The following is a 26,064-nucleotide window of genomic DNA, read 5'->3' on the forward strand; positions in this document are numbered from 1 at the left end:
AGGAGTGGTCCATAGACAATAGAGACCAAGACCACTATTTTAGTTTTACAGTATAATACAGATACCATTATTTATGTCCTTATCTTTGTTTCATAGCAATAGGCATGAGGCATCCTACTTTCCTATACATACCAACCAAACTAGGGGTGGGACTTTTCAAACTGAACCGTGAAACCGTCCGTTACCGAACCGAACCATCACGGACCGAACCGTTTATAACCCGCTAATTTTAAACCGAAAACCGAACTGAACCGTATAATGTCAAACCGAAACCGAACCAAACCAATTAATGTTAACCCGTTACGAACCGCAAACCAATAACAAACCAAACCGTTTATAAACCGAAGCCGTTTGAACCGATTAATGTTAACCCGCTAACTGTTTAAACCGAACCGTTTATAAACCGAAACCGTTTAAACCGTAGGAAAAAACCGTTTAAATCGAACCATTTACAACTCGCTAACCGTTTAAACCGAACTGTTATAACCCATTAAACCGTTTAAACCGAACTATTTTCAAACCGCAACCCGTTTAAACCGATCCGATTACAAACTATTTAAACCGAACCGTTTACAACCCGTTCCATTCAAATTGAACTATTTACAGCCTTTAACAATTTGTTAGAATTCCACGAAATATATTTGATGTTTAATGTAATTTAATAGTACAATTTTTTTTACATATAATTATTGATTTAAATTAAATTTTTTTGCTATTATAAATTTAAAATTATATTCTTGTATAACTAAATTAGGAGTTATAAATTAAATAAAAAAATGGATATTTTGGATTTTAACACCTTACAAAAGGCTGAAAATGTTTTTTAACACCCCCCAAAAAAAAACTTTTATTTTAACACCTCCCAAAAATATAAAAGTTGGAAGTTAACACCAGTTAACGATTTCCGTCACGGAAATTTAACGTGGGTCCCACAAATTGGCTTGAACTTCAATTTTCACCCAGCAAAACACGAAACTTCTTTCTTCATTGAATTCGCAGCAACCTTCTGCATTGAATTCTTTCTGAACCTTCATTGATTTCGCTTTTGAACCAAAGGAGATCTTGGCTGAGAAGTGGAGTGTAGGGTGGTGTCAACGTTGGAGAAGATAAGCTCAGGAGGGTTTCTTCATCATCTTCTTCAACTACAAAAGTGCGAAAGCCGCTTGAAATTCACAGAAAATAAGGTAAAATTGCTCTCCTTTGATAGCAATTTCGTCAATTACTGGTGCTTCATTGCTGTAAACCTTGCAATAATTGGGTAATTAGGGTAAATTTTGGGACCACAGTAGGAAAGCCTTGATAAATCAATTTCTGTAACTGACTATGCGACTTAGGTTAATTGGATTTCGTAATTGAAAGTAGAGATTAATTAAGGTGGTTTATTGTTAATTAAACTAGCAAGTGTGGTTTGTTGATTAATTTATGTTACTGAGCACCTACATTGGCTTGTATATGTTTATTTTCAATTTTTTTATGTGTTTGTTTGTGTGGCTGTGATGGATTTGTTTATTCGTATTGTGCATGTATAGTTACATGGCTTTTAATATGTTTTATATGTTTTTCACTGGTGGGTAGATAATGGGTGACAAGGATAGTTTGGTTGACATCTGCCTTAGAGTGGGAGGTGCTTTTGTCCCTAAAAGAGTAACCAAAAACAGGCAGCTGCTGTGTTGGTGTGGTGGTTGGTGTTACTGGAAGAGGAAGGTTCAAGTATCTAAGTTGGATGTGCATTTGATTAGAACAGCTGCAATTCATGGTTTTGTTAATGGTGATATGGATGTGCCTATGCATTACAGCTGTTGGTATAGGCAGAAGGGGAAAACCTTTAACACTGGGAAAAGGGAACTAGTTAACAGTGAAGAGGTTAAGGGCCTTTTGGAGACAGTAAATGAAGAGGGGTATGTTGAGGTTTTTGTAACAACAGAAGCTCCTAGTCAGCCCATACAAGAGGCCCAACCCAATCCTGCAAAGACAAAAAAAAAAGGATAAGAAGGTAGAAAGTTCAAATACATCGACTATTAGGAGGAGCCCTAGGTTTAAGAAGACAGAAACTGAACAAAGGGAGGAGAGTCCACCTAGGAAAGCCTCAGCTAATGCTAAAGTGTTGAGGTTTGATGAAGAAAAGGATGATGGATGTGAAGGATCTGGTTATTCAAGTTCAGATTTGAGTGATGAGGGACAAGATTGGGAACCTGGTGAAGAAGAATTTGATGAAGGGGATGAGGAATGGTATATTGAAGGGTCAAAGGAGATCTTGGCCAAAGTGAACAAGAGCCTTAGGAAAGGTTTGGAGAGTGCAGTAGATGACAGGGTTGGCAAAGATAAGAGAGTAGAGTTGAGAAATGATTTGGATGTTGGAAAACCGAAGGTGAATCCAGAAAGTGATGCTGATTCAGATGATTCAAGGAGTTTGTGTGGATCTGATGAGGAACAGGACTATGCTCCTTGGTTTAATGCTGATGTGGACTTTGACAACCCAATCAAGTTGAAGTTAAATCAGAAATTCAGTAATGCTTCAGTCTTGAGGAGGGCCTTAAGACTTCATGCCATTCAAAACAGGTATGAGTTCTACTACTTGCATAATGACAGTAAAAGGATTACAGTTCAGTGTAGATATAGATGTGGCTGTGAGTTCAATAGCTACACTTGTAGAATGCCTGCTTGTACATGTGTGGGGGGGGTAAAGTGTCAGTTCAAGGTGTTTGCATCAAAACTTGTTAAGCAGCAAACTTGGCAAATCAAAACCTTGAATTTAGACCATTCCTGCTTCAGAGTAAAGAAGAACAAGATGCTTACTGCTGAATACATAGCAGAGAGGTATTTAGAAGAGTTTAGGAGTAACCCTGGTTGGAGAATTAAGGAGATTAGGGCTAGGATTTTGAATGATTTAGGAGTTGATGTGAGTTACTATAAGGCATGGCTAGCTAGGTGTAGGGCAAAACTACTGATATTTGGTTCAGCTAGGGAGCAGTATGCTAGGGTGTGGGATTATGGGAAAGCTGTGATGAAGTACAACCCTGGTTCAGGGTGCAATGTTGTTGTTGATGGTATTGACAGGCCAGAGCCACCATTGTTCATGAGGATGTTCATCTGTTTAAGGCCATTGAGAGATGGATTTGCAAAGGGTTGTAGGCCTTTAATAGGGTTGGATGGTTGTCACCTCAAGGGTGCCTTTCCTGGGCAAATTCTGGTGGCAGTTGCTAAGGATGGGAATAACAACTTGTTTCCTCTAGCTTGGGCCACAGTGGAGATTGAAAACCAGGAAACTTGGGGTTGGTTCTTGGAATCCCTTATGTCAATGTTCACACATGATCAAGGAGCTGGGCTGACCATCATGTCTGACAGGCAAAAGGTAATGCTTCTGTTTCCCTCTTAACTATTTAGGTTCAATTTCTAAGTTTTCATGTGTATGTATGTGATTGACTGATGATTATACTTTTGTCTGCATTTGGTAGGGTTTGATTAAAGCAATGGCTGATGTTATTCCCAAAGCTGAGCAAAGGTTTTGTGTGAGGCATATTTGGGCTAACTTCAAGCTCAACTTCACTGGATCAACCTTTAAGGAGCTGTTTTGGAGAGCAGCTAGGGCCACCACCATTGTAAGTTTATTGATTGTTGAAGCTAGCCTATGCTTTTATATGACTGTTGGTGTGTTTTTATATTGGTTAGCTTGTATATGCTTGGTGTGATTTCTGGTATGCTTTTATATGTCAGTTTGAGCATGAAATTGCCATGGAGTCTATCAAATTCCTCGATGAAGAGGCATATGAGTATTTAATCAACATTCCTCCCCACCATTGGTCTAGACATGCATTCACACCAAACTGCAAGTCCAACATGTTGTTGAACAACATGTGTGAGACTTTCAATGCAGTCATTAGGCCTGCCAGAGATAAACCTATCCTCACCCAAATGGAATGGATGAGGAGGTATATTATGAACAGGAATAATGAAAAGTGGGAGGATTCAAAAACAATTACACACAACTTAGTGCCATATGTGAGGCATGTTCTGGGGAGGATAGACTTTGTGGCTAGGTCCTGTGTGGTGCAGCCATCCAGAGGGAATACATTTGAGGTGCAGCTGAAGGATGACCAGGTGTTGGTTGATTTGGACAAGGAGACCTGCACATGTTACCATTGGGAACTCACTGGCATTCCATGTGTTCATGCTTATGCCTGCATATTGGATATGAGGGGTGACATAGAGGCTGTTGTTGACCCATACTATACCATGGACACATACAGGTCTGCTTATGAACCAGCTGTCCAACCAATGCCTGGCCCAAAGCACTGGGAGAGAGTCAGAATGAGGGAACCACTACCCCCTTCTGTTAAGGTGCAACCTGGGAGACCAAAGAGCAAAAAAAGGAAGCTTGAGCCAGGAGAATGTTCTTCTTCAGGTGGTCAGGCAAGTACCAAGAGGAAGAAGCAATGCAGCAACTGTGGGGGATATAGGCATTATGCCAAGACTTGCAAAGTACCTGCTGCACCAGCTACAGAGCTGATAAAGTCAGCAGGCAGACCCCCACTGAACACTCCTTGGATGGTGGAGGAGAGGAAGAAGAAAGAGATTAGGGCTGCTAAAAAGGTAACACAAGCATTACACCAACTCCCCCTTTGTTTTATATATGTATGTGTCTTTTCCATTGACTTTTTATTTTTATATGCATGTCATAGAGTGCAATTGGGGCTGGACCAAACAGCATAGGAAACAAAAAGTTTCCTCAAGAGCAAGAAGGTTGTCTGCCATTCAGCAAGCGCCCACAACCACAGTCTTCCTCAGCTAAGCATTCCTCAGCTCAGCCATCCTCTAGTCAGCCATCCTCAGCTCAGCCTTCCTCAAGTCAGCCTGCCTCAAGCCAACCAAAAAGAAAGACAAGGTCTTCCTCAAGTCAGCCTACAACAGCCACAGGTGTTGTAACAAGGGCCAGGCTGCAATCCCTCAACAACCTTACTCAGTGATGTACTCATGCTGGATATCAAACATTATGTCTGTTGAACAATTTCAAACTTTTATTATGTACTCATGACTGGTTATGTAACTTGCTAGTTTTTTAGTGGCTTCCCTTAACAAATTTGAACAATTAGATATTGAATTGTAATGGTTGCATGGCTTTGATTGCCATTGAAACATGTTGAAGTAAGGTTCTTTTGTCAACCTGTACTTGAACTATCTTAGTGTTTCACATATTTCCCATGTTTTAATGTTTCACATGTTTAAATAGGTTGATTAAAAGACAAGGCATAAATAGGAACTTAGACAAGGCATAAATAGGTTGATTAAAAGACATATTTATAACACTTCAAGTCATTACAAGAAATTATAACTACTTAATACAGCTTACTATTACACACCCCTAGCCATTAGGAAAATTACACCCATTGACAAACCTATACAAATGGCCATGCCCACCCAACCAAAACAGCTGATTGAAGACACCTTCCCTTCATTGCACTCCCTGTTCATTCTCTTCCTGTCAGCGTTCAAGGCCTTGCATCTCATCTTCAAATTATCAACTTCATTAAGTAGGCACCTCCTTTGGCCACTGATTTCATCAACTTCCCTTTTCAATTCATTAACTTCACCCTTTAGCAGCTTCTTATCCAACAACAGGTTGTTGATAACCCCTGTTTGCCAATCTGTTCCATCAGGTTGATCAACCCATTCGAAAGCTTTGCAACCCCTTGTTTCTGTTATTGGGTCATAAAACTTACATGATATGAACTTCCTGCCTGGATTCTCCCTTGTCCAGCTAGTGAGCTTGGCCATTGGCACACCACACTTACATTTTCTGGCCTCAGGAGGGGAAGAGCTAACAAACGACATAATCTGCATCAATTTTAGATCGACAGTCACATTTACAGATTTGTACACTGACGAATTAACATTGACAGCAACAAAATTCATTTTTAATTTCATAATACGAAAAGCCCCAAATTCAATTTCTGACGAACCCTAATTTCGCAATTGGGCATTTAGATGCGTACATAACATAATCCAACCATTAATCTGAGTACGAAACAATTGCAAATAATAATTGAAGAGAATTTAAACCATAATTACCAAACAACCGAACAATTGACCGCACTCACCTGTTTCAGCAGCTTCAATCTGTTCCTCTTCTCAAAAATCGTGGAAGAATCGTGAAAGAATTGTTTCAAGTATCGTGCAACAATGCAATGCGCTGCTGCTATTCAATAAGAACAACGATTTCGTTCATTGGGGGAGAATCGTGCAAGAATGGTTCTTATATATCGTGCAAGAATCGTGGAAGAATGGTTCTTATATACAGATCTTTTAAAAATATATCCGTTGGGGTGGGCCCCACTAACAGTTCTGTTAACGGAAGATGGATTTTGGTGTTAACTTCCAACTTTTATATTTTTGGGAGGTGTTAAAATAAAAGTTTTTTTTTGGGGGGTGTTAAAAAACATTTTCAGCCTTTTGTAAGGTGTTAAAATCCAAAATATCCTAAAAAAATGAAAAAATTTGGCCACCCACCCAATCCAACCACCCTCCACCCACCCACCACTGTAACCCACCCTAACACCACCCCCGCCGTCACCCCAGACCCACCCTAACACTACCCCCCACCCACCACCGTTACCGTAACCCACCCCCACCCCACCAACGTCAACCCAGACCCACCCTAACACCACCCCCGCACCCACCATAATTACCGTAACCCACCCCACCCCACCCCACCACCCACCGTAAATAAAAAACCCAGACCCAAACCTTACCCCACCCCATCCATCACCGTCACCGTAAATAATAAAAACCCAGACCCATACCCCACCCCACCTACCACCATCACCGTAACGTACCCCACCCCACCCCCTTAACAAACCCCACCCCACCCCACCCACCACCGTCACTGTAAAAAAAAAAAAAAAAAAAAATACCAGACCCAACCCAACCACACCCACCACCGTCACCGTAACACACCCCACCCCACCCCATACAAAAAAATCGAAAAAAACCCAAACCCACCGTAACCCCACCCCACCCACCCCCACGAAACCCAACATCCTCGAAACCCCCCAACTCACTCTAATTGCTCACCCACCATAAAACTCCCTCCCTCCCTCGAAAAATCCTCCCTCCCCACCCACCCGAACCCAGTCTAACCGCCGCCGCACCCACCCTAACTCGGCCCCCTCCGTTGCCCACAACTTGAAAAAAAATTAAAAAGAAAAACAAAAAATAAAAAAAGGAAGAACGAAAACACCTTATATATTAATCCTGAATTTGGCCTCGAATTTGGTTTTAAAAGGCCAAATTCGATCATGAAACAGCTAGATCAAGAGTTTCGTGGTCGAATTTGACCATAAAAACCGTTGTGCGTGGTGCCGGTGGACGGAGACGGAGAAACGAGATGGAAGAAAGGAGAACATAGACGGAAGAAGGGAGAAGAAGGAAGAAGAAGAAAGGAAGAAGGAAGAGGAGATGAGAGAGAAAACGAGAGAGCAGTGAGCATATTAGCAGCCATGGCTTCAAAAAATTGATAATATTACAGAAGAGGATTAAGAAAACGAAAGAGAAATCAAAAAGAGTACTAAAGAGACGATGGTAAGAGTGATCTGATTGGTGGAAAAGAAAACACACGGATTGTGAATTGGAATGTGTGCGATGATAGGCCGTTAGATGACATGCAAATCAATGGCTGATATTTAATATAAGACGGTGACACGGATCATGGGATAATGGATTTGGATAGTATGTTTTTTTTTATTCATAGCTACATACTAATAAAAACACTACTGTACTCTTAACTTTATGTAACTTATAAATTGTAAGAAACACAAATGTTTGGAAATTGGAATTGATTCAATATGACATATTTAATGTATATTAGTTATATGTATATCAGTATATGTAATAAATAATAATGTATTGTACGATTGGTATCATACTATCATTGGTATGTATAGATAATCGATAAATGTATATGATTATTAAAACTTAAAACAGTTGATGATCGATCTAATTGAATACTTCTACTTCCCCACCCGTTTTCTTTAACTTGCAAGTTGCAACATATGTATGTTGCAGCCTTGTAGGCACGTAATCTTAAAAGGTGATTAGAGAGGGTAAGACAACAAAGTAATTCAGCAATATAACTTTAACACCAAAATTATGGAATAGTTACAAACAATTGTCAATTATTACTTTATTAGACTAATGGGAAATTGAATAATCGTGATTTTAATTAAACATCCAAATATAGTTCCGTAATATTAAATTATTAGTTTATTACAATATCAATTATCGATTTATCGTATTCAAAGTACCAATTCATCAAATCATGGTTATGACGCGATCTTTAAAACAATTAAAACAAGAAGCTGATAGCCTGATAATATTTGATAATGAAACAATAATACATTAATACCTTATAAATTTGTAATAGACTAATATTTAATAAACAACAACAAGACTATAACCAAATTTGAAACATAAACATTAACATGATATAGAATGAATGAGAATTTCTGTAATTCTATATAATCTGATATCTGAATCGATTTATCGTATTCAAAGTAGCAATTCATCAAAACATGGTCATGACACGATATCTAAAACAATCCAACAAGAAGCTGATAACCTAATAATATATATTTAATAATGAAACAATAATACATTATAAATTTGTAATAGACTAATATGATAATATCGAATAAACAACAACAAGAGTATAACCAAACTTGAAACATAACATATTAACATGATATAGAATAATTGAATAAATGAAGATTTGTGTAATTGTATATAATCCGATGTCTGAAAATAAAGTGACGAAGTCCCAACTTTATATAAAACGAAAATAGCTAACCGGTCAAAAATCTCTTAAAACCCAATTTCTACTCGATCCATTATTTTTTTCACCAACCTATGCCGACCCGCTAATGAAATGGAAATACTAGTCCCAACTTGATATAAAACAAAACGCGCTAACTGGTCAAAACCACTTTTTAGAACTCGATTTCAACCCGATCCTATTTAACTGATTACCAAACTAACCCGAACGATTTTAGCACCAAACCGAGTATAAACCGAACCGATATGAATCGAACTAGCATTAACCCGGGTAAACCCGCCCCTGAACCGACCCATTTCAAAATAATCCGTTCATGACCCGAACCTATATGAACCCGGACCGACGTTGACCCGGTAAAACCGCCCCTGAACCGATCCGTTTCAAACCGGTCAGATCATGACCCGAACCGTTTATAAACCGAACGGGCATTGACCCGGGTAAACCCGCCCCTGAACCGACCTGTTTCAAACCGACCCGATTATTAACCGAACCGTTTAAAAACCGAACCGGCATTGACCCGAGTAAATCCGCCCCTGAAGCGACCCTTTTCTAACCGATCTGATTATGGCCCGAACTGTTTATAAACCGAACTGTTTATGACCCGAACCGAATTTAAATCGTACAAAAATAAACCGAAACCGAACCGACCTGTGACTAATCAAAACCGAACTGAACCGACCCGCCGTCTAAATGAAACCGTTTTAACCCGAAACGTTTCAAACCGAAACCGTTTCAAACTGAGGTCAAACCGAACTGCCAGACCGAAGTCCCACCCTAAACCAAACCCCTTAAAATATGTACCATCAAAACAGCTAGCTCCACATTTAGATTTTGTTAGCAAAAGTCTATAAAGACTTAGAAGTGACCTATATAACACCAATAACCATGGGAAACTCATTATTCTCGTACTTTGTGGAAGAATTTTGTGTGTGTGTGAGAATTGAAGGTAAGTATGATCTGTCAGATAAAGATTGAAGATTTTTTGTGAACACTAATTTTGGGCTATAATAGGAGTGAGTAACTTAATAGAAGTATAAATGTATAATTAGGCTAATAATTAATTAATTTGTAGTTTTCACTAGCTTGTGTTTGTGAGAAACTCTAAGGGATAAAAAAAATATTACCATTTGAGAAAGTAAATGAGAAAATTTCAACTACTTAAGTAATATGAAAGTGAAGCGCCGCACCATCAAAGTATTAGTGTCACAGGGGAATTTTTCTATTTGGCTGGTCACATCGTCTGGTCGAGGTTACTCGAGTTGCTCGGTCAAGGTTACTCGAGTTACTTCTAACAAGAGTAACCCCTCAAGTAACCCTGACTGAGTAAACTCTGACCGAACCTTTCAAGTAACCCATGACCGAGTAACTCGAATAACCCCGGTCACACGGTTTGACCAACCAAATATAAAAAAATTGTGTTCTTGTTATCACTTAAAATTTATCCACCAGCACTTTATCAACCGGATAAAAACTGGTTTGAAGTTCTAGCAAATGCTTTCACCTTTAGCTTTTGAAGCTCTCCAATAATTTTTTGATGGTAGGTAAAATTTGTATTTCGTTTTTAGGGAGGAAATCTAATTATTTGGGATAACCATCTTAGCCTTTGTCCCATTAGCTGGATCAATAGTGCATGGCTAAATTCATATTTAGAGTAAGTTGTTGAACCATACAAGGTCCATGTTTGTTTGGGTGTAATTTACAATCTTTACTATTCAAATAGGCAAAAGTTTTGGCACAACTAAAGTTTGTTTGGATGTATGTCATTTACCCTTTGATTGTGAAGTGAGTCCATTGAATTGATAGAGGAGCCCACATATGCATTGCACAATTAGTATTAGAATTTTTTATGGGAACCTTTTCTAGTCAACTAGACTATTATGATTCATGAGTTCATGACTCCAAGTCTCCAACTGTTAAAGTGTAAAAGTAACTAATAGAGACAAAAATTTCTGCATAATTAGTATGAACAAAAAGGACCTATGCTAAATAATAAAACAAGTCCAATTACCAATTAGAGGAGAATAAAACTAGTGGTTTACATCTAAAGAGGGCCGTTTATTGTTGCTTGTATTTGGAAAAGGAATTGTTGCGCTCAAGTGTCCAATAGCAATCTTTGTATTACAACTTCACAAGGTAAGACTCAGCTCACTTGATAAGATTTTTTTTTCGGGATTCTTATAGAGATTTGAGCTTCAAATCTTGTCAAATAAGAATGTTTAAGGTTAAAATTATCTTACTTTTCCATCTGCTTACAAGTGCTTTAATAGGGGAAGGGGGGGAGGGGGGAAGCAATGATAAAATAGCACCCAAAAGGAGGGCTAGTGAATACAAACCACCAAATCGTAAGGAAATTTTATCCTAAAATTGATTGATAATGGGAGGATCGAATAGTTCATCAATTTAAAACGATTATTAATGAATCAATCTCTAATTCATCCAACAATGTGCGCGGGATAACTCAATTCTACATTGTATGAGTATTTCAACTTATACATTTGCGTGTTTCATTTAAAGAACAACAAAATTACTTTATAGACAAAAGATTAATCCCTCAAATTTGAGCTAAGTATATCTTTATGGTTCTCTGCTTATAAATTATTCTCCTTTTAAAAGTCTCAAAATCGCAATATAAAAAGTAAACAATAACTTTTGCAAACATATGTGAAGGTTTAGAAAAGATAAGAATATATTTGGCTAGAAGACGGCTAAGTTTCTAGATTTTCTATCATCCTTCAATGTTAAATTTCCTTTCTTCAAAAGATACTTTAGACTTTATGTTCAAATGATAGATATTGACTAGTCTTGTTTACCGAATTAATCATATGTACTACCAAAAAAAAAAACACTTTTTGCAAAGCATATGGCCATCATTTAAATTGGGTGTAACCTATTCTTTGAATCATGCAGTGTGGTTATCATATTTTATACTACCTCTGTTTCATGTTTTTCACAACTTTGGGATATTATTTGTGAGATATAAAATATTCTAAAGCTGTAAAAAAATATACTCCCTCCGTTTTTAAATACTTGCTCCACTTTTCTAGTCTGACCGTTTTTAAATACTTGCTTCATTTCCTCTTTTGGAAAGCTTTTACAATATTTAATTCATTCCTCACACTTAGTGAACCCAAGATAATACTCTCTCTCCTCCTATTCTTCCACTACTTTTGCTTTTTACAATTTTTTATTTTCTCAACTACCCCACTACCTCCATATATTATTACTTTCTCCAATTTTGTCTAAAACTCCGTACATAGAGAAATGGATCGGAGCAAGTATTTAAAAATGGAGGTAGTAAATGTTGTGAAAGAAAAAAGAACTTTGATGCAATTACAAGTCCTTACGAAAGTGCAAGTACACAAAATCCTAGCTATATGTATTGGCCATCATTAAAACATAATACGACATATTCTTTGAATTATTTTTTCTCCTTTTCCCACTCAACTTCTCCCTAACCTCCTTATAACCAATTCCTCTTCTCTGTCATCGTTAAATCAAGTAACAATTAATTTTTATAAGTTAGTTTCTTACAACAATTTTTGTATAAGGTAGTTTTTCACAAAATTAAAAGTATACTTCCTCTGTTCTTTTTTACTTGACCGGTTCTTTATTATCACGTTTGTAAATGCAAAACTTTAACTATCAATGACTTTAATTCTCCATTAGTAAAAATTATAAAGGTTACATATTTTGATAGTAGTTATTTAGACGAATTAAAAAAGGATTTAATCTAAATCTATTTTTTCTTATATATTATTGACAAAAGACGGTCAAAGGAGAGTTGATGAATACTGAATAGTGTAAAAGTCAAAGTGGGTTAAGTGAAAAAGAATGGAGGAAGTATAAGATAGTTTTTCACAATATTGATATTGTCATTTGTAGATCATCATATAATGACAAGTGTTACACTTAAAAATCGAAACTATGGGCCTGTTTATATTTATTGAACTGAACTGAACTGAACTGATTGGAACTGAACTGAACTGATTGGAACTGAACTGGACTGAGTGAACTGAAGTGATTGGAGTTGAACTGAATTGAACTAAAATTAAGCTGAAGTGAATAATGTCAGCATTCATGAAATTAAATCAAAGCAAGGCAATGAAGGCATTAATATTAATATGTTCGAGACCAACAAACAATCACATGCTAATAGAAACAAAGAGTATGAAAAGTTCTGTAGAAAATCTAAAAAGTATTTCCTATTTTCTACTATCCTTAACAAACAACAGTAGCTAACGTCCATGCATGACACATTTCCCGTTGAACGTAAATGAAAACTTTGCTTTATCTTTTCTTTTTTATTTTGTCATTTTCTTTTTGCATGGAATTATATCATCCATGTAACGCTTATTTATTGGTTGGTTGCTTAGTACGAGAAATCTTTATATTTTTTTTATAAAGAAGAAATCATGTTCTTATAATAAGCTATTCAAAATAAGGAAAATTACCCTTTTTTTTTCTCTACTTTTTATACAACATACAAAAAATAGCATAGAAATATAGGAAAAGAAACCAATAAGTAAAAAGAAAACAGATAAAAAGATAGTACTCCAACATGAAAGGTAAAAAGTGGAAAAGTAAATTGTAGAAATCGAGTACGTAGATTTAGTTTAGTTGTTTTTTTTTTGCATGGATTTAACCCTAAAACAGAACCCTAGGTTTTTAAAATAAAAACAAACAGAGAAATATAATTATTAGAAGAGTCAAAAATCTATTAAAAGAAGAAATTACATACTTTAATATAAATGTATATTGATAAATCATTATAATATACGAGAATCTGATACTATATCCTTAAAATGCTCAAGAAGATCATGCATAAAGGTATTATAATTTGGGGTTGCTAAAAGTGAGATAATTATCAGATTATGACAAGTTTTTGGTCAACAAAATGATGCAATTTAACTAATCCATATGAAATATGACAGCTCAAAGGTAGATTCACTATTTGAGACATCAATTATTCAATTTTTATTCATCTATTTTTTTACCTAGATTTGACAGAAAAGAAGCTAATTAAGGATTCATCCATCCAACATAAGCCAATGAAAATGACTAAGGAAATACTATGGGTTTTGAGAAGCCACCAATAGCCTTCAAAAACAATTTTGATACATATGTGTGTTTAGCTTTTGTAAAAGTTATTTTTCATTGATAAAAGTAGTAGAACAGAAGAAATTATTCACTCTCTATTGGGAAAAGAAATAAAGGAAAGAAAGAAAATTAAACTCGGGGAAAGTTTTCTAGATTGTTTAATTCAACCAAAAGTTAATCCTCAACTGTAGATGAACATTGTGAACTTTAATTTTTGCCTTGTTTATCTAGAGATAAAGGTTTATCTTATAATTGCGTGATGGATCGAATATGTATGTGTCACAATTTGAGTGCTTTTAATTTTTGTTTTTTTTTTGTTTTTTAGTTTTGTGCTCTCTTATCTACTTTATATGATACCTTGTAGTATTCAAGAACATAGAATAATCTTGGATTTCATTACTAATCGCTTGCCCCTTACTATTAAGAGCGCATCAGACAAATTATCTAGTGTCAAAACACTTAAACTGTGAAAATATGACCCTTTTTAATTATTTCTCTTTTCTAGTGTAAAAGGGAGGGTTGCTTGAGAGCAAGAAGCAAAATCGTTTAATTTAATAAAGAATGAAAAATTAAGTATAGTTCATATATTTCATATATATCTACACTTTTTGATGTAGATTTAGTTTCTATATATACGAGTATTATTTTTCGATATGATGTGACGGAATTCATCACATATAATTGTATTAGCTTATACTCCTTCTATTCATTCCTTAGCTTTTTATTAGTTATGTTTTGACTTGCACATTTGTCAATGCAGACCATTTATATATCTTTCATTGCATACTTGTAAAATTATAACCATTGTATATTAATAAAGGACTCGATGAGATGAATCAAACAAGACCCTACATGAGGAAGACACTTGAAGATTCTCTCATTTGCTGAATGGTGTCATGAATCAAAACGTGACCAGTAAAAAAGGAATGGAGGAAGTAGAATTTATAGTTTTTCAAGTAAGGCCAAGCCAAATTAGTTTTAAAAATTGAATAGAGATCACTCCGAATTCATTAAAAACGTAGTAATTGGGACTTAAAATTTGTATTGGGCTTCATTTGATCATTAATCAATAATAATTCCCTTTTCCTTATAAAAAAAAAACAATAATTATTCTCCTTTTTTTGATGCAAAAATTAATCTAGAAATTAGGAGGAACTCCTTTATTAAAGCCATAAGAAACAAACCAAAAAGATAAACTAGATAAAAATTGACGCAAAAGTAGAAACAGAGTGTTTGAACAAGATTAATCCACTTAACTAAAACAAATACTAATATTATTACATTGAAATGGACGTGAAACTGTAAGTTTTTAGGTACTACTCCTATTGTATGTTGTTAGTGTCACGTAATCGATTAAATCAATTGTTTGGTTGAAGTGAATTTTGTGTGACTTGAATAATATACTTCTTATTCTGTTTCATACAAATCATCTCATTTTGCATGGATTTTGACTCGAATAACAGTTAAATTAAAATACTAGCTAGTGGGATTGACTTATAATATACTAATCATCTTTATTAATCGTTTTATTGCAGTTTAACATGATTTACGAATGGATTAATTATCATTAAAAAACACAAAATTTGGAAGAATTTATGATCATAACTAAAGGCATGTTCACATTTACTTTACTGAGCTGAATTAATTGGAGCTGCAATGAAGTAAACTGAGCTGAAATGAATATTTTATGAGAGAGGAAAATTATGAGCTGAACTGAATTGAACTGAAATGAAATTAAGTAAATGTGAACAGGCACTAAATAACATTGGACAAAGTTAAAAACAAGGCCAACAGAGTAAATTATAACTGAACAACTAAATAATATTTGTAATAAACTATGTAAACTGAATTAAAATAATTTGTTGATAAATTGGAGAACAGGAGAACTTTTTTATGAAGAAAAAAAGTTCATTTACATTGCTTCATAATGCTTATAAAAAAACTAATAACAATATTGGCCCATTAATGGAGATCAACAGGGCAACTGAAAAAAAAAAAAGAAAGAAAAAAAAAGGGAAGAAAATTAATGTTTAAAGGAAAAAGAAAACTGTATTTTTTTCAGAAGTAAAAATTAAGATTTCTAAATGACTAACTATTACAGTAGCTGGCTAGTTTTATGAGTCCTAGGGAAGATTTGCTGCCCAGGAGCAAGGATGGCCATTGGATCAAACATCGCCTTTCGTTCAAAAAATCTTGGCCATTGGCTCCCAAAGTGTTGTTTCCACTCTTCTTGTGTTTGGTAATGTGGAAGATACAACTTGAAATCATACCCTTTCTTTGTACAATGCCCAACAATTTCCCTGTTCTCAGCCACCAGGTCCGCCACTGGCGGACCACTAGGATACGGTGGCGTGAACCGGAGCAACGCCACCAAGTAAAAGATTTCTCCTTCCGGTATTACTACAGAGTTACGGCTATCCCATCTGACAAACCAAGAAAATATTTCAGTTACAAATTATGCAATGTATGAACGATTTTAATTCAAATACTAGTAGAAAGTAAAGCAATTATAAAAATATACTATAAAAATATAAAATCACTAATTCCACATGTATTTGTCTAGCGTATATTTGGACATTTATCAACATAGTCCCAGACAAGACAAAAGATCACCTAAATATGAGGTAACTTCTATACTTTCTACGTCCACAAATAATAATCTCATTTACACTAAAGACATTCAAATTTCCATAATATTATAACCATTAATCTATTCAAAGATATACTTGTAACGCAAACATTTACAAGATGCATATTTTGTCGGTAATTACAATAAAATCACTAGTTCCACAACCCTTGTCAAATCTATATTTGGACATATTTCAACAAAAACTCACAAAATTTGAGGTGACTTCTATACTTCCTACGTCCACAAATAACAATCCCCACTTAAAAAAAAACATTTGAATTTCCATCGGATCAACTTTAACTATTAATCAATCTACAAAAATATATACTTAAAACACGAACTTTTACAAAATACATATTTAATCAGTCTTCAACTTTCCCCCACAATCCTACCTACATCCATCTAGATTTATTACTGTAGTAATTACACTATTAGTTTAAATTACACTATTAGAGAAGCTATTAATTGTACCAAATCATGACTAATTGTGTAATTAATTCTAAGAATTAAGAAGAGAATATAATATAAGGTTGCTACATTTGGAATGTCTAGTTCTGTCAAAACATTTGGAAATATGCACAAAAATATTGGGTTTTAACCCAAAACACAGCATTATCACAAATTTAATCAGCAAACAAACAAATAATTTGGGCATACAAACGTCATCCACCAGGCATGGAAGAGAGAGAAACAGATACAGTACTCCAGTAAATAAGTTGGAGGAGAGAGAAAAATCAGCCGTTGAGAGCCAGACATTATGGTGTCATAATTTAAAATACATCTTGTCGTTTCTCAAATTCATAAAGTAAAAGAATCCATCATTAAAAGCTGCATTTTCCTCTCTAAAGTATAACCATCATTACTTGGTATTACTAAAAATACCTTTAAATTATGTGAAAATGTTAGATTACAATTGGACCACTTAAGAAAATAAGAGATATCCTATTAGAATGTATAAATTTTATCGAGTGTTAGTGATTAATCAAATTTAAACTTGTAAATTAGTTTGTGGTTCGTTAAGATGGATTTTAACTTTAGTGAAAACACCCAAAATCTTAACTATTCGCCTATTTGCCTATTGGTCTACCAATGACGACTTCTCCATTTCAATTTCAACATCAACCATAACCTACCACCAAGTAGATTCCATAGACAATAAAATTAGGCCAGGCTAAAGATGTAAACATAATAAATTTGTTTTTGAAAAAGAAAATTTCAAGAAATCCTGAAAACAACATTTCTCATATTTGAGAATAAATGGAGTAGAATGAAAACTACATGCAAACACAAGTTTGAATTGTCACATTAGAAATAAGATGACACCTAGCTTAGACAGTAGCCACCTCACAAGTTTAGATAGCTACTCCTTTCATTGTCAATCGAAGAATTTAGAAGAAACATCTATTATTGAATCTATACTTGACTCAAATTATCCTCATTTATACATCTACATAGGAAAGAATATCATAGGTTAAACCGAACAAAAATGAAAACATTAAAAATCAAGATTCAATGAGTATATATCCACACATTGTCAATCGAAGTTCAAAGATACATCCAATTGAATCTTATATGTAATCCGAACTCTCCTTAACACATATATGAGTATTTGATAGGTAAAAATGAACAAAAAGGGAAAAGGATAAAATTGATGATTTAATAAGTATATCATATGGTTGATGGTGGCCCACAAAATCAGAAGCATTTAGGTATATAAGTTACTAAGTACTTGGTATTTGTTTCATCACGGGTGCACCAATTATCCAAACATATGACCAACCAAATACCTTCTATAGAATGTGAGATACTGAAATACAAGTACAAAGAAAACACCAAACAATTGCTATAATATATGCATGACCTAATTAGCGTACAATTTTATGGTGGGATATCAGTATTATTATCACTATTTTTATCATATTATAAAATATTATATTATATTCATGTAATAACTAAGGAAGATTAGGGTCCCATACTTTACCAATTTTTTTGGTTTTTTTTTGGGGGACTTGAGAATTGAGTTGGAAGAGTCTTAAGATTAGGTTCTAGAAAAAGGTTGTGAAAAATTTAATGTTAATGGACCAAGAACAAGAGATTCAAGATATTAGAGATTTTGACAATCAATATGAGAAAAATCTTAACCACCCTTATGATACAAAACAATTGAATTAGTCAGCGTGTCAAATCCTAGGAGGTCGATTTCGAGGGCAAACCAATGGTGACGTGGGTCCCACGTGTCGCCAACACGTGGCGCGTTCACATAGTCCAAAATCCAAATTTAAGCATGGTAAGGACGGCCCGTAGGTGAATTGCATGCAATTAAGCACTTAGGACCCCAATTTCACATGTAGTTATTATGATTATGCATTTAAAAAAGCAATTATAACAATTTGTAATCAAGTTCAATCAACGTGAAAAAGGGCAAAAATAACACTCGGAGAGAAAAAAAACAGTTGGAGAAATTGAGCTGGCATTTGCTTAAAACAGAAACATCCATGCAATTAAGCATGTAGGTCCTATGCTAAAAAAATCCCAGGTAGTTGTGATCGTGCTTTTGAAAGTAATTGCTAGGTGAAGTCAAAAAATCTAAACTTACTACAATTTTACCCCCACCCCACCCCCCAAAGACCGATATGACATAACAATAACCCGTCAACCTATAGAGAACACGAAATATCTGACTCGAAACTGACCTGACCTAGTCATCCCAACAAATGCGTAAAGAAAAAGGAAAGGGTAGATCATAAAAAATCTATGTCTAACATTTAAGAAAACTTTAGAAGAAAAGTAAAGCTAAAAATAAATAATTAATTAATTAATTAATTAATTTACATACAATTGAAAAGAAAATAAGACAAAACTAATAAGCAAAAATGGGGAACAAACAACAAAAATAATGAATGATGATCATAAAACAATATACTCTCCTAAAACATGTAGTCCCACATTTATCTAGTGGGGAGGTCCCTTAATAAAATGTCATTTAGTAGGTTTTTATTTATTTTAGGTGCTTATACATCAATTCCTATCCTTTCCATATCAAGTAAATTGTTTCTTAGTGGTCCATTTTTTTTATTATTATCATTATTTTCTTTTACCCCTCCAATTTCATTTATATCATATACTTCCTCTATTTTTCTTTTATTGCACCATAAGGACTTTTACACTATTCACTTAATTTCTTTGACCATCATCTGTGGTTTATTCATTAGGAAAAACATAATCATGTGGGATCTAGTTAGATTCGTCTCGAAATTTACTTTTCAAATATCAAATTTTTATAATTTTTACAAAAGTAAAATTGAAGATATTAATAATTAAAGTAATGCATTGGGAAGTGTGAAATCCCTCATGATGCAATAAAAAAAGAACGGAGGAAATATATTTTTTAAAAATCTTATATTAAAATAATTTAATAAAAATGACCCCAAAAAAAAAGGAAGCCAAGTGGAGAATAGCAAAGGCATAGAAGAGGGGGACACACACACTCACAAAATAAAATGAGAAACAACCAATTAGAAAAAAGAATAGAAGTAGAGAGAAATAATCACCTGCTTCGCAGTAGAGGGTAGACTAACATGGGCCCACCAATCCCACCCTTTAGGATCTTCTTAAAGACCGTCCGATCAAAATCAACGATATCACGTTTTGATACGAACAGATTTAGCCACGGATGTGGGGCCTCCCATATCCCACTCGCCGTTGCTTGTTTCTCTGCTTTCTTTACTCTTAGAAGGAAATCCATGTAACTCACGTCCACCTCAAACCGTAGACCCTCGATGAATCTCAGCCGTCCGATCATCCTCTCTATTTCCTGTAATTTTATCATTTTTTCAGGGTTATTTTTGTCATTTTTGGGTTTTTGTGGGGGATGGGGGGACCAGGACGTCAGCAGGAAATCTCAATGATCAGCAATACGACAGCAAGTGGTAAGAGTACAATTACTAATATAGACATGGATGGATCATGAGAACTAGTATCAATACTTTCTCCCCCTCTCATTTTACTCGTCCTATTGAAATCGATATGAAATAACATTTGAGATATCAAATGTGCATTGTATGAAATATAAATGTAAGAGTAAAATAGTGGTCCGTTATTGTAGATTGTGGACTAATTCAAAGAGATAAATCAAATACGAGGTAGATAATTGGGGCAAACAAAAGAATAAGGGAGAATAAATAAGGACGGGCCACAATAGTAATTTGGGAAGTTTGATTTGCATGGCTGTTTCGATACGTTATGGTGTCAGAAAATCCAATGGAAGATTTGTTGATTACATTACATACCCGTATGGTCAGTTTCACACACACTCTCTAGTCCCCATTTTTTAAAAAAAAATAAAAAAAAATCAGTTCAGTCACTCGTGCAAGCGGTAAAAAATTAATGGTAAAAAAATAGAAGGCCCCAAATAAAAGATTAATCCATGGTCAAACAGGTTAATTGGGTCCCACAAACTAATAGACCCCACTTTAATTATTTAAGGTCAAAACGAAGTCATGGACTCTAAAAAAAAAGTTAAAATTAAAAATAACTCCTAAAAGTATTTCGTACATGAAAAAATTAATGGATAGCAGTTTGGACGACTTTTGAAGTTTTATTAATAACTCATTCCAGTACTTTAATCATTGATTGAAGAAAATTTATCATAATTTTATCATACATTTTCAAATAATAACAATACTCGATTGATTATTTAGTAAAAATCATTTGATTAATTATGACTTTGTTTGTTCGACTTATTTTATCTGAATTTATTTATATGAATAAAACAGAGTATACGTGTGCATTTATGATTAGTAAATGGTAAAAGAATGTATAATTACCGAATCAATGAAGGAAGGATGTTGGTGGTGGTGAAAATGGAGCGCGACTTCAAGGCAATACAAAACGGACCCTGAACTCGGGGGAAGGAAAACCGGGTTAAACCATTGATCCGAATCCAAAGTAACCGAAGGCCAACCATTAATCGGATCATCACTGTTAACAAACACGAACCCTTCCACATAATCAAACGAATTCTCCTTTGATTGGCTCACTATAAACTCGGCATCACGGGTAAATTCGTCGAACTCCGAGTACACTAGCCTTATCCATCTCACCTAATCCCCCACAATCCAAAAAAACATAAAAATAACATTAGTACGTCATAATTTATTTATTTACAAAAATATCACTAGATAAACGTTTAAAAAAAAAAACACGAACCATGTCCGGAGCCTTTTGGAGGGGGATTCTCGCCCGAGTAATAACCCCGAACTGGCCGAGACCACCAAGGACGGCAAAGAAGAGTTCAGGGTAAACAGATTCAGAGCAAATTACGGTTTCACCCCTACCCGTAACAACTTCCAATTCCGTTACGTTAGATGTTTGAGGTCCATAACGGAAAGCCTGCCCGCTAACACCGGCGTTAGATAAAGTCCCACCAACCGTCAAAGCAAGATAATCCGTCCAACTTCTGGGAGCCAATCCATACCCCAAAACGCACCGTTTTAGCACCTCCTCCCACAATGCTCCCCCGCTGACGTCAGCGTAAGAGAGAGAATTATAAGACGATGAAACGACGACGTTTAACGAGGGGTGGTCCCCCATGGCGCGCATATCGATAACCAACCCTTTGTCGGACATCGCTTGGCCGTTAATTGAGTGGCCGTTACCTCTTGCTGCGACTCTGAGAAACGGCGTCGTTTGGACTGATTTTATCACCGTTGCCACGTCGGATGAACCGGCTGGTCGGATTACTGCTACCGGTTTTGTCCGGTTCATTCCGCCGAAATCTTTACCGGCTAAACCGGTAAAAATTGAGTCGTAATCAACTGTTCCTTGTATTTCTTTCAACGCTTCTTTCCATTCAGCACCCTCTCCGCCTTGTTCGCCGGCCTCAACGGCGTCGTTTTGCCGTGATTCGGCGTCGTTTTCATGGTGGAAACTATGCTCTATGAATGCTATCATTTTTCCCACAAATTAAATTGAATTATTTTTTTTTTCTTATTATTATTACTAACCCTTCTTTTTATTACCTCCCCTGTTTTTTTTTCACTCTTTCTCTGTTATTGGGTACTGAAATTCTGGTTCAAACGAAGGTTTTATATAGAGAAAAAAAAAATGGGGAGATTTACCCAATTAATTAGTGAATTAATTAATTAAATTGGGGAAATTATGACTATAACTGAGTCAAATTCTAAAAAAATAGGAGAGAGAAAGAGAAAATTGTTTAGAGAAATGGGGGATGCAATGTACAGTATATGTAAGGTTGAAGAATGTGTAAAATGAAGTCAGAAATTAAGGATACGTTTCTGTTTCAGAGAAAAATAAAATTAAAAAAGAAAAAAAATTTAAGAAACGAAAAAAAAAAAAAAAAAAAAAAAAGAGAGAAAGAGAAGGGAGAAAAAGGAGGGTGTTTAGGATACGTTTCGATATCCAGTTGGGGAAGGAAAGTTATTAGATGGATTATGGAGTTTTATTGACAATCTTTGTCTACCACTTTTTTTCTTACACTACTTTATTTTTGTGGCCTTGTTTGGCAAATGGCTGTTGACGGTTGGCTATTGGCTGGTTACTTGGCTTGTTTGACTAGCTGGAATATTTGGCTGTTTATAATGGCTTTTGAAATTGGTTGTTTTAGCTGACTGTTTATAAAAGTATTTGGTAAATTAATTGTTGGTTGCTGGTTGTTTATTAGATAATTTGTGGGCCAACAAGCCAAAAGCCAACAAAAAAGCTACTCAAAACAGTTATTTCATTTTGGCTTAAAAGCCAGCTTTTTCGCTGACTAAAAAGCCAATTACCAAACACACTTTTTGGCTGTTTGACCACCTAAAAAAACCAAAAGCCAAAAGCTAACCAAAAAGCCATTAAAAAACCAATTACCAAACATGGCCATTAGTTACATTAAATTTATACTTCAATGTTTTCAAAATATTTTTCTGTTTCTTTCTTTGGTTATTAATCATGTGTTTGTTTGTGGTATTGGAAGACTTTTTAATGGCTACTTGAGAAAAAAAATCTAAATAAGTTAAATAAGTTACGAGTGATTAGGGGATTTTTATCCACCAATCACCGTCTGACAAGTGGACCAACCAGGTTCCGCCACGTGTCTTTCACGTAGGCCAATAGGAGCCTGCCATGTGTCAATTACAGATTCGTCCTCTGCGGACCAATTGAGACACGCCACGTGTCCACCCATGCCAAATGGGAAAACCGGCCACCAAGGCCCAATCCTGTTTAGAGGCCCGGTCAGCCCTAGGTTTACCCTAAACCTAGAGAGTGGCACGCTTCTCAAGACTATAAATACTCCTCTTAATCCTCATTAAGAGAGAGAGAACTCTAATAACACACGGATTATACTTTTAACACTCTCACCTAGAGAGACTAAACCACTTTAATTTCCGTATTAATTACTCCTTAATCAGGTACTAACTTGACCGTTGGAGGCGGAGCTCTCAGGAGTCTCCGTTATTTTGCAGGTACAGGCGGCCGGTTCCAGTCTCGGTGTTGTAACTCTCCCGCAGGACATCAGAAAACCCCGAAACATTTGGCGCCGTCTGTGGGGAGAGTACTTCTGAGATGGCATCCAAGTCTGTACCGACTCCTGAAGAGAGGCGTCCCCTAAACGACCCTCAAGTTCAGTCGGACCATGACACCGAAAGTGAATTTGAAGTGGAAACTCAGACAGCTCCAGACGGGACCCTAAGGGCCCGACGTACCCGTCATACCGAAAGGAGGGAACGGGAGCATCTTCAAACAGGAAGCGAGCCAGCAGGCGCACCGCCTGCTCGGCAACAGCCGACTGATGGGTCTGCTCCCATCACAAGGAACGAACTCATGACCTTCATGAGGGACTTCAAGGGAGAGATTCAAGAGTTGATCAACAAAAAGCCGCCTGCTTCAGTCAAAGAGCAGTCGGCCAAAAAACCTTCCACTTCACTGAAGAGGAAGCCAGTTCAAGGGCGAGAGGCGACTCCTCATCCTACATCCAAGAAGCGGGAGTCACCTGCTCTTGATTTCACAAAATTCTGTTATCCTACGGGAAATAGGAAACCTGTTCGTCACATTCAGGCGGACGGGTCGAAGAAAACATACACAGACGCTCGTCTGCTGTTAGAACAGAAGAAGAGTGACCGACTGTCAGAGTCGGCCTCTACTTCAAATTTTCAAGAAAGTTTACAAAATACCTCGATGAGGCATACCCAGTCGTATCATGAGAGTCAGTCAGGCGGCACCTCCCGTCAGTCAGGCTTTCATAGCGACCAGGCGGTACCAAACCTACCGTTTGTACCGCAACAACAATATTTTATGCAGCCACCTCCATTTGGCGGACCTGCAGCAAAAAACGTCCAACCTATGGACTGGCAGCTACGGTTGCTTAGACTTGGTGAACAGCCGTCGGCCTTCTCCAAGGAAATTACTGAAGCCGCTCAGCCGGCCAAAGTAAAAAATGTACTAGTAGGCGCCTATGACGGCACTACTAACCCAGAAGACCATCTGATGGCATTGACCAACCTGATGTACCTTCAAGGGTTGGATGATCCCACTTGGTGCAAGTGTTTCCCAGCGACTCTCAAGGGAATCGCACAGCAATGGTTCGGCAACCTGCCGACTGGTTGTGTAAACAGCTTCAGGACGCTTGCTTACTTGTTTGCCTCCAACTTCGCCATGAACATCCCTGCGAAGAAAACGACCCTTGATTTGGGAACAATTCAGCAGGGCGAGAAGGAGGGGCTTCGTTCTTACATCAGGCGGTTCAACCTGATGAGAATACAGATTCAAGGGTTACCGGATGAGGTAGCTTATACTGACTTTTTTAGAGGTCTCAAAGACGGGTCTACCTTCAAATTTGATTTAGTTCGAAAAAGGGTGGCGACTCTTCAAGAGGCCTTGATTGAAGCAGAAGCATATATACAGGCGACTGATCTGTGTACGATAAAACAGTCGGACGGGAAAAGATTCGACAAAAGAGAAGGACGACAGAAACAGTCGTCTAACAAAGATGAGAAAAGAAAAGAGGTCTGGGCGGCCGATTCCTCTAAACAGCCGGCCCAGAAAAAGAAAAAAGAATTCAAACCATACTCCCCAAAGTATGTGTTTAACAAGGATAACCAGTTTATCCTAAAAGAAATAAAGGGACGGTTCTCAATTGAGAAGCCGGTCCCCATGAAGGGTTCTGCAAACAATCGGAACCAAGACAAAATCTGTGCTTATCATGATGACGTTGGTCATCACACCAATGACTGCATCAGTCTCATGCGGTACCTAGACCGCTTGGCTGAGCAAGGTGATCTTGACACTTATGTCAAGAAATCTACCGGGAACACTTCCTCCAAAAAGCAGTCGGCCAAAAAGAATCAACAGGCCGACAACTCCGATACAGATGATGCAGTCGTCTACACCATTGCAGGCGGCTTCTCAGGAGGCGGCCCCACTATTAGGGGCAACAAAGATAATATAAGGCGGTTAGATGTAAATTCCGTTCACCAAGAACGGCCGTCCAAATATACATTTCCTGAGATTGTCA

The 26,064-nt window shown here is 36.4% G+C and overlaps 3 protein-coding genes across 3 annotated transcripts; 1 reads left to right on the top strand and 2 right to left on the bottom strand.

Annotated features, from left to right (window-relative positions):
- The first annotated feature begins 1,578 nt into the window (after positions 1–1,578).
- On the top strand, positions 1,579–5,146 carry LOC110705811. Its single transcript, XM_021883743.1, has 5 exons — positions 1,579–1,863; positions 1,925–3,352; positions 3,456–3,599; positions 3,715–4,590; positions 4,680–5,146. The coding sequence occupies exons 1-5, from the start codon at positions 1,579–1,581 to the stop codon at positions 4,962–4,964; spliced, it is 3,018 nt and encodes a 1,005-aa protein (XP_021739435.1). The 3' UTR covers positions 4,965–5,146.
- A 132-nt stretch (positions 5,147–5,278) lies between these two features.
- On the bottom strand, positions 5,279–6,437 carry LOC110705377. The gene is made up of 2 exons (XM_021883226.1): positions 6,096–6,437; positions 5,279–5,832 (listed from the first exon to the last, which is right to left on the bottom strand). The coding sequence occupies exon 2, from the start codon at positions 5,827–5,829 to the stop codon at positions 5,350–5,352; it is 480 nt and encodes a 159-aa protein (XP_021738918.1). The 5' UTR covers positions 5,830–5,832; positions 6,096–6,437; the 3' UTR covers positions 5,279–5,349.
- A 9,324-nt stretch (positions 6,438–15,761) lies between these two features.
- On the bottom strand, positions 15,762–23,040 carry LOC110705378 (cytokinin dehydrogenase 7-like). Its single transcript, XM_021883227.1, has 4 exons — positions 21,759–23,040; positions 21,377–21,652; positions 20,102–20,364; positions 15,762–16,344 (listed from the first exon to the last, which is right to left on the bottom strand). The coding sequence occupies exons 1-4, from the start codon at positions 22,500–22,502 to the stop codon at positions 16,017–16,019; spliced, it is 1,611 nt and encodes a 536-aa protein (XP_021738919.1). The 5' UTR covers positions 22,503–23,040; the 3' UTR covers positions 15,762–16,016.
- Positions 23,041–26,064: the final 3,024 nt, after the last annotated feature.

Source organism: Chenopodium quinoa, unplaced genomic scaffold (assembly GCF_001683475.1).
Source record: "Chenopodium quinoa cultivar QQ74 unplaced genomic scaffold, ASM168347v1, whole genome shotgun sequence".
Lineage (NCBI taxonomy): Eukaryota > Viridiplantae > Streptophyta > Magnoliopsida > Caryophyllales > Amaranthaceae > Chenopodium > Chenopodium quinoa.